Source organism: Larus michahellis, chromosome 9, assembly GCF_964199755.1.
Source record: "Larus michahellis chromosome 9, bLarMic1.1, whole genome shotgun sequence".
NCBI lineage: Eukaryota > Metazoa > Chordata > Aves > Charadriiformes > Laridae > Larus > Larus michahellis.
Genome location: NC_133904.1, coordinates 28,679,568 through 28,694,869, shown reverse-complemented (window position 1 = coordinate 28,694,869; position 15,302 = coordinate 28,679,568). Strand labels below are relative to the sequence as shown.

Here is a 15,302-nt window from a genome sequence, read left to right as displayed (position 1 = left end):
GTTACGCAGAGCAGCGACAGTTTTGTAGGGGACTGGATTCAACCTCACTGTCGGAGTTGCTCTGGGCGACACGGAGGGGCCACAGGCGGGTCGTCACGGCACGGCACGGCACGGCACGGCACGGCACGGCAGAGCCTCTCCCGTCCCGCTGCCCCACCTCTGCCTGCAGGCCCTGTGCAGGGTTCCTCATGGGGGTTTTACATCCCCCATTAAATGACGGCTTTCTGTACGCGCTCCATATTCCAAACCGGAGCTGCTGTGGCTTTGTTTGGACGCAGGTCCCCTTCCCCAGCACCAGCACGCCACTCGTGTCCTGCTTGCCTGGGTCCCTGCTATCCACCCCCGTGAAGGCACAGCCTGGCCATCCTCCAAAACCCCACCGTGCTGGGTCATTAGACGGAGGGGACATCAAACCTCATGTATGCTAAAGCCATCATCTGACACCATGGAAGGAAACTCAGCGAGGCAGCGGTGAGGCCCTATTTACAGGCAGGAAGAGCAAACGGAAGCCTTTCCAGGTGGGAATAATCAGGTGCCCAGGTGGAAAAGCAGTTCCGCATGCCAGGATCTGGGATGGGGCTGTGCCGCCTGCGACACATGCACCCTCATCCCCTGCCTGGTTCAGCCTTGGTGAGACCAAAGCAATCCCATGCCCTGTTGCGGGTACCGCACTTCAGGAAGGATGAGGTTAGGGAGAGTCCGGAGTGGAAAGACAGAATGGGGGCTCCAGGGAACATGGGCTGAGACGGTTGACCCTCCTCAGATGTGCTCCGTGCCTGATGCCTCTCAGCCATGGGAAGATTTCAGGGCACAGTTCAGGGTCGGGACATCCAGATGCTCCAATATTAGGATGTTCTGATCCCCCCAGCACATTGGGAGAGGCTTTGGTCAGCTCTTGAACAGGACCCCTCTGCAGGAAAACACTGGGAGTGGTGGGATTCACCCATAGCAGGATCCTCGACAGCCTCGGAGAGACAGGGACACGTGGTCGGTGCAACCTCCTGCCACAGCATCACCCCGGGCCATGCTCCCGCAGGTAGGGCAGCATCGCTTCCCTCGCCACAGGCTGCCCCTCTGCCATGGGTTGCTTTTCCCCCGCCGCATCCTACTGTACTGACTAATCCTGAGTGGAGCCGACTCGCTGGCCCGTGCCGCCCCCGCAGCCACCCTCGCTCCAGCCTCCGGGCTCATCTCGTCTCCGCAGTTGGTAGCCCGGTGCGTGGGGCGCGGCGTCGCCTCTCCCCGGTTTTCCAGCAACTCGCATTCCTGGCACCCTTCGCTACTACACACATTGTCCTCTCTGCTTTGGCATTCAACACAGTTGCCACACAGCCAGCCATATGCACACCCACGGCCGCAGAGGAACAGCACATACATACCTACAGGATGGGGATGTGCAGAAAACTTTGACAATCTGTGAGCCGCGGAGAGAGCCAGCAGCGCGTCAGCCCCGCCAAGCGAGCGGCCACAGGGCGCAGAGACACCCCGGCAGGCAGCCCCGGCAGACACCCTGCCGCCAGGCAGGGGAGACTGGGGTATCCCCGCTCCCCAAATCTCAGGGCTGCTGACGCTGAGCGGCGCCTTGCAGCACTCCCTGAAAGCGAGCGGTGCCGGCGTTCTGCTGGCGCGGCATGCGCTGGGAGGAGCCTGCTCTGGCCAGGCACCTCAGGGTCAGCTAGGCCCGACCATGAAGTTTCAGCTCCCATTATGTTTCCAAAATCCATGCAACAGAACGCCAGTTAATTGCATAAGGAAGCCAAATGGAGAACTTAATATATACCACGTAACCAAGGGAACAAGCCAACAAAGCAAACGTTCCAGCGTCGGAAAATTGAATACCAGTCACTCACTGACAGCAAAACCTCCCCGTGGCACCCACCGGCGCTGCCGTGACCGGGCTCTGCCACAGCCTGTTCCCCCTCTTCTTCGCCAGTGCCCTGCGTGCCTCCCCAGCTCCCCTTTGGGGCCACCTCAGTGCTCCGGGCTCGGCGGAGAGGTGCCCGCTTCCATCGCCCTGGGGCAAGGACAGCACCCCCACCCTCCTCCCGTCTCCCCACGTAATGCCTGCAGAGCCGACAGGGGCACTGGGGGCTAATTAGCCCTTCCCAGCATATCCCAATCCTGAGTACCGTCTGATTCCTCATGGAAAAGAGTAAGGGCGTTTTTTTCCAAGCCTTTCCCATGCAGCTAGCCGACCTGAGGGCTCAAGAAGAGGCACCCTTTGCCGGCCTTCACTTCCCTTTCGTGTTTTGAGCAGCAGGGAAACAGTTAGCGATGATGACATTTAAATCATCAACAGAAGGCTGCAGAGTTAACACTCATTTGATAAACAGAAGAGCGCACACCTTCCAGAGCTACTGCAAGCTGTCTGCAGGCTCTGCTAGCCAACACCACACCAGCGCACGTGGAACCCGCTCTGCAATTTGCTAGAGAGTCAGGATTTGGGTTGGTTTCATTTTTTTTTTTTTTTTAATAAAAAAAGGAGGCCAAATTTAGAAGACTAAGATGGGGTTCCTCAAACCCAACCCTTATAGCCCATCGGGCTGCGGGAGGAAATAACCTGCAGGGAGGATAACGCTGCCTGCAGCCACTTTCGGAGCAGCATCTAGCCTGTATCTCGTCATTAGGACGCGATGGGGACAGGCAGCAGGACCAGGGGCTGGAGCAGCCGTGTACCGACATAATGAAGAGTCTGAAGGCTGGGGGGTCAGCCCGTGGCGGTGCCAGCCAGACCCGGAGATGGAGGGCACCTGGCGATGCCCCACGCCCCCCCCAGCGCGGGGGAAGGAGAGCAGCCCGGTGCTGGGGCAGCGGGAGCGATGGGCACGTCCCAGCTGGCACGGGCACCGGCAGCGCTGGCGAGGGAGAGCTCTCGCTGCCCGCACATGGCAGGGGGCCCAGAGAAAATAGGTCAAGAGCTCCCTCCCTTCACCCCCCGCTACCCAGCCCCGGCATCCATGCGTCCTGCCACAGCACCGAGACCTACTGACTCGCTTCCAGCTAACCCCTGGCCTCAACGCCCTTGCGTGCGTTGCCCACGGGGTTGGCCACATGCACAGAGTAAATAGACGCTGTATTTCTGGTCAGTCTTTTGCCAGAGGGCCAAGCCTGGCGAGCTCGGGCAGACGGCAGGGGTGTGAAGGCTGACAGCCCTCCCCCCCCCCCAGCTGGGAGGGCTCCGCAGCCACGCTGCCTGCGGGAACTGGCAGCGGGATATGCCACTGCCAGCACCTGGGACCAAAGCGTGAGGCTGGCAGTTTAGTTTTGATTTTTTTTCTATTTTTTTCAGCCTTACGAGTAAATTTTGCCCTGCTCAAAGGCACCAGACCCGTGGTGGCCACCTCTGCTGCCCCCCGACCCTGCAGTGACCGTGGCTGGCAACCCTGGCAGCAGTCAGTGCTGCACATGGAAGTTGCCTCTGCGCTCACCAGCGGCAGAGCTTGGGGCTCCCATGGTGCTCACTGGCCAGGATTGGGCCTGGGAAGCACTTGGCTTCCTCGCACCTGGCTTTTAGAGATCAGGGAGGTGGTGGCATCTCACCGCTGGGCAGTGGGGCACCAAAAGAGGGCTCCAAGGATGCAGGCTATGAAACCTTCAACTCCTCGAGGGCTTTGGAGTGACCTTCCCTGCTCACTTTGGGACTGCCTGGCAGCAGTTGCCACGCACCCTGGGCAGCAAGAAGTTGTTTCGGCTTCCGAGAGGCAGCTCTGAAATGCAGAGACCCCCTCCGCCATGGGAACTGGGCTTCTGATGCTCCGTCTCCCTGCTACGGACCTGCTGGGCAAAATACACCAAGGGGTGAAACCCTGAGCGATGACCCGGAGCTGGCACGCGTCATACCCCCTGGCACCCCTCCTTACCCGTCAAGGGATGCCTTTAATATAGCAGGAATTTTATAAGGATTTATTTGGGGTTTTACGCCCTGGGTTTTACAGCTCCCTCCTCCCAAGCCGCAGGCAGCAGAGCTGAGCCCCAGCCCTGGTGGCGAGTGGGACCTGGTGCTGCAGCTCGTGCCTTACGGTGCTGCTGGTGCCACATGCTCTTGGGGATGGAGGTGGGTGGACAGAGAGATTGAAATGTGGAGCAGACTTCTTGATAAACAGCCGGGGCCAAATTCAGCCCAGCAGCTAGTCCAATGCAATCAATGGAGCTAGAACAGGAAGGAACTAGACTACATCCATCTGTTTATCATTAAGGAAAGCATTGAATAGTTAAGTAATTAAAGACTGGAAGATGTGACTTTAACCCTTCCAAATACAGACTGTACCAAGAGGCTTCAGCTTTTGGGTTTGTGAAAAAAAATGCTTCCAGATTTGCCGTTTTTGGTGTGCTCTTCTGCAGCAAGTCCCTGGTGTGGCTCCTTTGCTGACCTGGGAAACTGCCTGACGGGAGGGTTTGTGGTGTGCTCTCCCCAGAGCCTGAGGAGCCCAGCTCCCCAGAGAAGGAAAGGACGGAGCAGGACTTGTTTCTGTGCTGGTGTGACACGAAGTAGAAGGCAAGAGGGTTCTCAGGCTGGAGGTTGGGAGGAATCGAAGTGAGGTGTCTCCCCTGCCACGGCCACGGGGATGGTGGTCCCCAGCAGATGACAGCCATGACCTGCCCCTTCCTTTTGACCACCGCAGGGCAGTTCCCCCCCACCCTCCTCCTTGGCATGTACTGCTGGGATTGGATGGACGGGGTAGGTGACTGCCACCCCCAGAGTGATGCTGGTGCCTGCCAGGGGTGCAGGGCAGCTCCTGCAACCCAGCCAACCCCACCCCAGGTGCAAGAAGGGAGCTCCCACCCAGCACAGCAAGAAGAAGCTGTGACCAAGGCACAGGGAGAAGGCGCTGACGGGCATACGGAGCTAACGAGGTGGAGGGAGAAGGCGCGGGAGGGGCATAGAGTTAATGAGCTAGAGTAGGGGTAGGCAGCCAGGAGGAAAATGGAGTGCACTGTGGTGGGAGGAGGTGGCTGCTGGCCCCATGGGTGGGCTCCCTGCTGCTGGCTTCTGCGGGGCTCGGGAGCCCACCTGGGCTGACAGAGCCTGTCCTTGGCCCTCGGGCTCACCTCTCGCTGCCCTTGGGCACGCAGGCAGGGAGGAGGGACAGGCACGGCTGGAGCCTGGTGAAGGATGTGGCGCTGGTGGCTGCAATGGCGAGCAGGCAATGTCCCCCAAATGGAGGGAGGGTACAAAACAGATGTGAAAGCAGACTTTCCACCCAGGAATACCTCCCTGCCCTGCACACCCCTCACTCGCCCCAGTCCACCCTTGCGGTGTGTCCTTCCTCTCCAGGAGACATTGCCCTTTTTCCAGTTCCCTGTAGAATGGCCCCAGCCGGGTGAGCAAGGAAGAGCGGGCTGCAACACGGCCCTGCCCTGCAGCCGGGGTGCCCAGCACGCTGCCAGAAGCCTCCAACCCCACAAATGCCTTGCCATGCCATGCATTTGGAGAAGGAAACCTTTGGGGACAGCAACTTTCTTCTGCCATGTTCATACAAGGCTGCTGGACCCAGGACCACCATGCTGAGAGAGGCATCATTGCCTTCCTCTCCAGTGCCAGGTGGCTTTGGTTCAGCACTCGAGGCATAATTAAACCATACAGCCAGGGTTGCAGAGGTCTCATCTGGGTGTCCCTTCCTTTCCGTAGCCCTGCCCAACCAGCCCTGCACAGCTCTGGTGCGCACTGACCCCACCACAGGCTGGGGGCTGAGTTCTGCGGTTCTTTACAAGCCAGGTTCAACCACCAGAACTCACCTGCAGCCCAAAGCCCACGTGGAGCCCACCGCGACTCCAAAGACAAACCAAGCCCAGCTCCCAGTCCTGGTGCTGCTTCATTAATGTGGAAGGCAGCTGAAATTTGCTGCATCAGAAGAAAAGCAGGTGCAAAGCACCCAGCCCTGGCAAGCCGTCAACTGAGCTCCCTTTGGGGAAAAAGGGGGAGCACCCCACGAGCACGGAGCCAGCGCTGCAGAAATTCATGCTGGCCACCCTGCTCCTTCCTTTCCCCCCCCGCCCCCCCCCCAGCAGGAATGATTTGCAAATATTCTGGGAAGGGATGCAGCAGCGCACAAACCCTCTCTGCAACAAATCCAGGAGGATTATCTATGGCATTACTATGCCAAGAGTGCCAAATGCACTGTGGCTGCAAACACTCACAGTCACCAAGCACTGCTCAGCTGCTGGCAGCCTTTGCTGGGAGAGAAGCAGCATCTGATGGGTCCTGCTGCCCTGAGGACCAGTGGGTGCGATGTCAGCGAGTGCCTGGAGCGTCCTGCCTCCATCCTGAGGGGCTGGGGCTGACGAAGGAGGCTGAGGTAGCGCAGGAAGGTAACGGATGCCCCAACAGAGCCTTGCAGCCACCGTGCATGGGAAGCGGAGGAAATGGCTGTGTGGGTCTCCCTGAACACAGCCAGCCCAGCTCCCCCGATGCCTGCTCACCCCTCTGAGTGCCTCCTGCCTCGTACCCTCCCTGTGCTGGAGTCCCCAGCATCACTTGCTGCTAGCCTTGGCTCTGCTCAGTGTCATCCAGCCCCAGCGAAGTTTGGGGGCAGGATGTGCTGTGGGGACGTGGCACAGGTACCAGGCTCCTCTGCCACCTCACTGGAGCCTCCTTGGGCTGGAGGAGCCTTCCCTGCACCGCTGAGCAGGGAAAACGCACCGCTTGTTCAAAGGAAGCGAAACAAAACCAGGAGACTTACAGAGAGCCCTTGTTCCAGCGAGTCTGTGTTCACGATAATGGGAGCAGGGTTGGCCTGTGAGGAGACAAAAGCGGGATGTCACTGAGCTGAGCGATGAAGCCAGCCCTTCGTGGCGCACTGCCTCTCCCCTGGCTGTGCCACCACAGGCAGAAGAGAGCAATACAGGAAGGGCTCTGCTCTTGTCCCTCCTCCAGGTGCCCAACAGCTCTGAGACAGAAGCAGAGCCACAGCATGGCCCTGGGCATCGGTCGTCTCCTCAGGCCTGGTGTGCCCCCAACACACCTCATTGTCTTGGCTGCTGGGCAGGAGACAGGGAAGACTGGAAACTCTCCCAGCCTCGGGCCAGAATCCCACCAGCACCAAAAGTTACTTTAAATCCACATTCCTGAGGGATTAGGAAATAGGAGTAAGGAAGGAAGTCTCAGTGAGGGAAGGATATATTGCCAGCAGACCAGCCCCAGGGCCTTCATGCACCTGCCAGCAGCTGCTGCCGCCCCACCTAAGCACGGGGCCACCATGCCCTGGGAGAGGAGGTGGCACCACTTGGTCCCTTACCCTCGCTACCCCTGGGGTAAACCCTCTGCTCGGCAGGCTCCGCTCATCCCCGCCCCCACCACCTGCATCCCCCCTCTCTTGCAGGGCTCCCTCCCCCGGGGTCCCCCTCCTCCCGGGCTGCTCGGTAGCTCGTTGCACCCCGCAGGAGGGAGAGGGGCGCAGAGGGCGAGCGCTGGCAGCAGCAGGCGGGGGGGGTCCTAAGTGTGGGGGGAGTGGGGGGTGTCTCCCGGGAGAGGGGCCCGGGGGGGCCGGGGGCCGGAGCGGGGCCGGAGCGGCTCCCCCCGCCCGCGGGGTCCCGCCGCGCCGGAGCTGTCCAGCGCCGCAACTTCCTGAAGGAGCCGCGCCCTGTTCCGGACGGCTAAAGGAGGCGGGGGGGGGGGGGCGCGGGGGGAGGGCAGGCAGTTGGGGAGGGATCTGTCTCTGAGTGGCAGCGGGAGGGAGAAGGGGCAAAAAGCCAGTGATTTAAGGTTAATCACAAGACCGACGTTCCTGGCCGGCACGCAACAGCACGTGGTGCAGAACCTGGAAGGTCACGGGTAAATCTGGGGGTAAGTTAGGGGGATTGTCTTTACGAGAAGGAGCCTGAAACAAAGGCAGAATGTGAAGAAAGCTGACGGGTGGGGGGGGTGAGGTGGGATGCGGGGGGTGATGAAGCAAAAAACCATAGTTTCTTAACAGTCTTTCAGCTTTAACTGTGCTCTTCTTTCCCTGTGTTGTTCCTGTTAGATGTGGGGGTTTTAGATGGAGTAAGAGGCTGATGGTTGGACTCGATGATCTTAAAGGTCCCTTCCAACTTAGATGACTCTATGATTCTATGATTCTAAGTCAGGATTCACATCATCATTCCAAGGCTCCTGTGGAGGACAACAGCCAGAGCGAGATGGGGAACCGCTGAGAGACATGAGCTACAAGGCGAGGTGAACCTCTGCCTTAAGGCATCAGAAACATCAGAGTCGGGGTCAGCAGCGAGCAAGTCGAGGTGTGGGTTAGTGCAGCAATTAACAGGAACCACTGTCTGTCCAGTAATGTGGGTGGTTGGGCTGTCCAGACCAATGGTCTCGGTGAGTCTGATATATTTGCAGGAGCAGACTGCTTCCTCATTGCCCTCCTCTGGGTGTATATGTCCCCAACAGAGACCAACCTCCTCATATAACCCAGAATGGCAGTCCCCACCATCTCCCGTTTTAGTTGATCGTATTTCTGGACTTTTCACTCTCCTCTTTTCATAGGCGGGAGAGTTAGGGATCAACCAGATTGTGGTTTAAATCATGCTCTGAAAGGTTCTGCTCTCATATGGATGGAGCAGGAGGTAGTTAATTTGATTTATTCAGATGCTTTCTGATCTTTCCTGCAGCTGTAACTATTGGTTACAAAACCATAGTTTTTATGGCAATTAATTCTCTAGCTCAGGCAAATATGACCACTTCCAAGCACTCCTGCCAAATCCCTCCCACACACATAAGAGAATTGCAATTTTCAGGTCCAATGTCTTGGGATCTCCACGGCCCAGAAGCAATGTTAAACTGGGAATATCCCCTCTCTGGCAGTACACAGTCCTTGTATTTAATCCAGATAATTTGTGAGATAGCGTATATTAAACCTGGCACTGGCTTTTATTAGTCCCCAGTGAAATTCTAGGAAGGGATTCCACATTTCAAGGCAAAAAAGAAGCACTTCTACTGCCAGCAATTAACAAACGATGGATGTTTGAACCTTGATGTGCCAGAGGCCAGCTCTTATTAGATGAGTTTCCAGGAAGGATGCAGAAGAGGCAGCCTCCGTGAATGTAGCCCATCACGTGCCCCATGATTTATGACATGAATTCAACTCCACAAATGATGCTTTGGAACCCTCCCAGGGAGAAGTGCTCTGTATGATAATGTTATAGAGGATCTTGCAGGTCCAGCCTGAGTCCTCCACTGAGCCCCACTGCAATCAGTCTCTTTGTAGAATTACTAATAGCCCACAAATCACACATCACGTTGCCTCGCTCACACACTGGTGAACCCTGAGGACATATTTTGTCTAGCCTGCTCACTGCGCACAGAGCATCCTTCGCAGCCATTCCACACTAGTGATTTTTACATCTCAAAATACTGCTAGGAGCACAATTTCCCACTCAGGCTCCAGATGGGACCCAGGAGATGCTGAATGTGAGTGGCTGCTTAAAACAAAGTCGCACGTGGTCAGGAGGAATTCAGACCAGGAAATCCCCGCTTGCCTCCTGTGGCCAGCTATTTCAGCTACTACAAGAAAGGTGTTTGGACATTAGCTCTGACTTCCACTTGCAAATATTCCAACATTTGCATCTTGCCTGTTCTCCTGCAGAGTCAGACAAGACCTAAGACTCAGAAATAAGCAGAGGGCCAGAAAATGAAAAGCCTCTGCCTCCCTTCGTCAAGCAGGCACAGGTGCCAATCCCTCTGCTAGCCAAGGGAGGAGAGAGAACATCATTTTTCACTGGGCAGCAGGAACATGCTAGTGAATTAACCATGCCCTCAATTCTATAGGGAATGGTAAGTAATTTATGCCCTAAGGAGCAGGGGATTGCTGCATGCGGGGAGGAGAGGGAACAGGGCTGTGCATTCAGGTCACATTCAATGGGGGCTGTCAGATCTCTTCCATCTAAACCACTTCATCACACTGTTATTATTTACCAAGGCCTGTTTGTGCTTGGGGGATTTACAAATGGAAAGAGAAGAGGTCCAAGCCCTACGGTGCTCAGCCCATGGCAGCAGGACCACCAAAGCCCAGCGGAGCTGGAGGTGCCCTGAACTCTCTCCATCAGGCAGAGGCGCAGGGGGCTGCTCGGGTCCTTGGGCTCTGGGGCTGAGGGCTGCGGGGAAGGTGGGACTCAAGGAGGACCTTGGGGAGCGAGGCGGGGGGGGGGTCACTACACAGATGCAGAGAGACTGATCTAGGCGCAAAGCCAGCAAGGCAGAGGACAGCTGTTGGGAAAATCTGGGCAGCAACAGGAGTTGAAGGGAATAGCGGTGAAGGAGGATGAGGTTTGAAGGTTACGATTCAAGAGCTCTCTGGTCTCACGGGGGCTGAGAGAAGCAGAGCCTTGCATTCACTTGTGTCGAGGGACCAGCAGCCGAGCACTACCCGACAGTCCTGGTGGCAGCCCCGGCCCAGGTGCTATCAGAGGGAGAGGCAACCTGCCCCCTGCAGCCCCCAGCGAGGGGCTGTCTCCCTGCAGAGGCCCCGGGAGAGCCCAGAGCCCCTCTGGGGGCAGCCGCCTCCGTGGCTAAAGCTGTGGGTCTGCATGCAGGGCAGGAGGGATGTCTCCTCCCTGGCAGCCCGCAGCCCCCCGCAGGCTGGGGCAATTCTGCTGCAGCGTGTGCAGGGAGCAGCAGGAGAGCCGGCGGCGCTCAGACACGCCTCAGGGGCAGGATGCGGCCTTTCAGAAACACCTTTAGATATCACCTCTGGGCAGTCATCTGAGAGGGACCACTGCTGTTTGGGCTGTGTTTCCCACAGGTGACCGCCCTTGGCAGTCAGCACCTGGGGCCAGCCAAGCCCCAAACATCTATAGGTATCACCCTTCCCCTGTTTCTATTGCTGTCATCTGCTGGGGCAGAGGTAGGAATCACAAAACATGCTGGTTCTCCAAAAGTTCCAACCTAAAGAAAAGCTGCAATTAAACAGAGGAGGTTCATTAGCTTGCTTCCGAGGGCCGAGCCTTGCCCTGCGGCATTTCCTCAAGGACGGCTACCAGGGCTGGCACACGGGAGCCGAGTGGGGAGAATCTGAACTGAAAGTTCAAGATATTCTCTCCAGAACCGAAATCCCGAAGCTTTGCAAGAGCTTCACACCCTCCACAGAGCCGGCACAGGGGCCAGCCCACAGAGGAGGGGAATTATGTACCTCCTCCAGACAAAATAAATGCGCTGCAGGTATCCCAGGCCAACAGCAACTGGATTTTGCCCACATATAAACCCATTTCCATCTTAGTGAGCAACAGGACTCAAACAGGAGCCTCCAGAGGTAAGAAATACCAAGCCTCATGCACAGAGCTGTTTCTCCGCAGGAGGCTGGTGTGCCCCATGTATCACTGAGGGATGCGCAGAACAGGGTGACTATTTGCGATGCTGGGGTAGTGCCTGAGAAGCAAAGAACTAACTTAACCCCTCTATTTCCGCAACTTTCCCTGACTGGATCAGAGTGAAAAGTCAATCTGCTTTTTAATACCTTTTGCTTACACCATCTGAGGTATAATAATAATGCTCAAAAGGAAATGGCTCTGGAGATAAGTGAAATTCAGTCTTTACATCCTTCTAAAAGCTCTCAGGGGCAGAGGCTAAGGGGGGAGATGCCCAACAGAAGCATCTAAACAGGGTGGACACACTGGGCTGCTTGTAGCCCGGCTCCATCTGCTTTGATTTTTCTTTGTTTAAAGGCTGTTAAACCAAGGAGAAGACTGTGCATTTACAGCTCTGAAAGCAGCTGCTCTGTGGCAGGACCCCACAGCGCTGGGTGCTAGCTGTGAAGACACAGGTACCGGCTCAGGGACGCCGAGGAGCGGTGCGATGCTGCCGTGGCAGCGGGGTCGGCTGCGGGATGCCCGGGCACCGACAGGCTCCCGCTGCCAGGGGGGAGCGGGCTCGCACCGAGCGAATGAGGTAATTTCACAGGAGCGAGCCCTGGTCCTGCCGGCGCAGCGCACACGGCGAGCCCGCGCTCAGCGCCGCTCACCCTGATAAGCACCGACACACTCGTCTGCTTCGCGCCAGACCTCCCTGCCCTTCGCGCAGACGCTGGTTTTCCCAATGCCGGGGCTGCCTCCTGCGCCAACCCAGAGCCCAGCACGCCGCTGCCAAAAACATCACCTCCCAAAGCACCTGAGATGACATGGCACCTCCACAGCAACCTGTGGGCACTTCTGAGGGTGAAGCAGGACAGAAATCCCGCTCCTGAGGCTCCAGTGCCCGAGGCGAGGCAGGAGATGAGCCCTGGCCCTGCCTCTGCCGCAGAAGCAGTGTGTGGAACAGGGTGCTGGCACACTAGCTCCAGGCTGATCCGAGCCACCCCCCGAATGCCTGCACACCCACAGAGCCCTTGGCTTTCACCTGGCCGTGCCCGGGGAAGCCACCTCACACACCTCCCATCAAAGAAACGATGCACAGCACGTCCCTTCCCGGATTGAAGCCTGACTCCCAGCCGGCCCACAAGATGTAGGGCTTTTCCTACATCTCAATACCAAATCCACACTTTGGCTTTCCTATCCCTTCCCTTCTCAAGGGGAGGGATCTGACACTGCTGCCAGAGGCTGGTCCCCTTCTCACAGCTCCCTGTGCTCACCTCTTGTTGCCTTTGCAGGCTCTTTACCTGGCAGTCGGAGCCGAGGGTGCTCAGGAGCGTCAGAGGGCTGCGGAGCCCGAGGGAGAGCTGCATCCCTCAAGGCTCCCACGGGCTGGGACGGGGAAAGGGAGCAAAAGAAAATGCAGGCTGGAAACTTCTTGGGGGCTGAAGAATTTCATGGCCAGAGATGAGTCTCCCTTCCCTTTTAACCGGGCTGGACAAAATAACTCTCACTGCATTTTTTTCCTCACCCACCGCAAGAGAGACTGTTGGCTGGCGCAGTTTGGGCAAGGGCGGGGGTGGAGGGCACGCACCACCCGACAGCGTGCCTGCACAAAGGGGAGTGACAGGCTGAGCCCAACCCCGTGCCCTCCTCCTGCACAACTTGAAATGTGGCATAAACGACGTAGGAAATGATGCCGGGGCCAACTATGGAGCTTGTGGGTGCCCGGACCCCCTGTGTCAGTCCCGGCTGGCCAGGCCCTGGCTGCTGCCCGTGCCCCCGTGCTCGGCTCTCGGCCGGTGTGCTGGCCAGTGGGCGAGAGCAGCCCTCCTCTCCGGGATGCTCCTCTGGGCCGTTCCGGTGGCGTGAGCAGGCTCCGGCGCTGCGGTGGCAGAGACCCTGCCCCGCGGCTACGCCTCGGCACCGGCTCAAAGCACCACGGCCATCCGGAAACGGGGAGCGCGGGACTTGAAAGGTCCCTGGTCACAAGGATCTTTGGCAAAGCCTCTGAAGTGCCCAAAGTGTAATGCGAACACAAGCAGTTACTGAGGGTTTATCTTTGTTTTGGTGCTTTTTTTTTTTTTTAAGAGTAAGCTTAAATGGGGACTGAAAAAAGCCTTCACTCAGCGGGGAAGGAAGAAAGCTTCCCCAAACAGAAGCTCTGTGGAGTCTAAGTTTCCATTTAGAAACCATTAAGGCCAACGTGTTCATACTTGAAAGTTAGACATCCTGTTCCAGGCTCAGCCCGCTTAAATAAGTGACCCAGTTTGCAGAGGTGCTGGGCTCCGGTAGCTTCCCTCTGACCTGGTGGTACCAAATAAAATTGAGGCAATTCCTTTTTTTTCACAGGAAGAGTTATTATCATCTGAAAGACTCATGTGCTTTCCCCCCCTCCCCCATCCTCTTAGAGAAATGCATATGTACAGGGGGAAAAGAAAAAAAAAGAGAGAATAAGGGTGGATGTTAAAATAAAGACTTCTTTGGTCCCTAGGATTCAAATATCCTGTTCTCCAGTAAGTTCCAGTGCACACCTACTTACAAAGTCTTAAGAAACACGTTTCTGTGGGAGAAAAGCAAACCGAGATGCATCAACAGAGCCTCAAACTAAATTCCAATTAATATGAAGGTGACAAGAGGGTATTTAGGGCCTGGTCCAGGGTGCTCTGAAGCACTGCACACCCCCCACAATAACTACACCGCCCGAGCAGTCCTTCAGCAAGCCCCATCCAAGCGAGCTTCTGCAGACCAAACTGCGAGCTTCATTTCAAATTCAGGTATTCTGAACTTGTTAAATGCTCGATTAGAAGTTTTTGTCTCTAAGTCCCTGATACACGTTCACAGCATATTGTTGGATTTGCAACCAGGGCCCTTGAGGGATCCCTGTGGCATCCCATCTTTGCATGTGTTAAAACCAGCTGCGAGCATTAGCACAGCCCACTGCACCCGCAGAGCCGGCACGACCTTACAGCGAGGGTTATGCCCATTCCCGAATTGCAGCTGCGATGCCGAGCCGGGGACGCGCCGTCCCTCCTGCCAGCACGGGGGGTTCGGCATGGCAGGCAGAGCCCCCGCGCCCCAACCACATCGAGCTCCTTGTGCCCCAGCGCAGATCGGTGCCGGACCTGCTCTCCCCGGGGACCCAGAGGCCACCGTCCCCGCTGAGAGCATCCCGCACGGGGCTGTGTGCCACGGGCGCCCAGCACGCAGCCATGGCCACAGCTGATTATGGCTTGATTAGTCTTAATGACTTCCTCTCTCTAAATGAGCATCCGCAGCTAAGGAAGGAGCGGAAGCTCCTCTCCTCCCATCACGGCATATGACACGCCGAGGAGCTTACCCGAACAAGGCAGCTCGCCAGACATGGCGACGGCTTCTGCTTCGTTTCCACCTCCCACCCACCTCCACACCCGGATGGGACCTCTGGTACGGCCGTTCCCTGGGTTTCCCTCTCGTGCAACCCCCTGTGGGACCCCCTCCCTCAAGCACACCCTGAGGATGGCCAGCAGGTCCCGGCACCGGTCAGGACTGGGCTCAGGCAGGTCCCAGCCACGTAACACCCAAAACCATGGCGGGGCAAGAGCCAGGAGGAAAGCGCAGCCGTGGGGGCACGGGGACCATCCCTCTGGCAGGGGTAAGAACGGGTGCTGCTGTGAGGGAGGCTGAAGGTCTTCCTGCCGTCCCCAGGGTCTTCACAAGGAGCCACCTCTTCCATATCAGCTACATCCCTGCTGAAACCTGCCCGTGCATGGCCCTGCCTGCATCACCAACACACTCTCCTCCCCCTTCTCTGGGCATGTGGCAGGGCCACATCCTCCTGGTTTTGGTGGGCACTTTCCTTCTCCCACATGTTACACTGTTGGGGTCTCTCCCACCTATGTAGCTTCAGACGCTGCCTTTACAGCAGCAGCTACGTCTCTGCTATGGCCAGTTTGGACACCAGCCCCAGCACCTCTCCCTGTGCTGCTCCCAGGGTCCCCCTGGCAGCTCGACACCCCAAAAGCAGCAGTGGGGTGCAGCTCCGGGACTGGGGTCTGTGCATC

General features: G+C 57.4%; 1 protein-coding gene across 9 annotated transcripts in view; it reads right to left on the bottom strand.

Annotated features, from left to right (window-relative positions):
- DLG3 (discs large MAGUK scaffold protein 3) overlaps positions 1-15,302 on the bottom strand; it is a 78,813-nt gene that overhangs the window by 30,924 nt on the left and 32,587 nt on the right. For 6 of the 9 annotated variants that reach the window (XM_074599854.1, XM_074599852.1, XM_074599853.1 and 3 more), the window contains one exon: positions 6,681-6,734. The exons of the other annotated variants lie outside the window; for them this stretch is intronic. In XM_074599854.1, the coding sequence (XP_074455955.1) occupies positions 6,681-6,734 (54 nt within the window). The remainder of the gene's footprint in view (positions 1-6,680; positions 6,735-15,302) is intronic. 9 annotated transcript variants of the gene reach the window in all.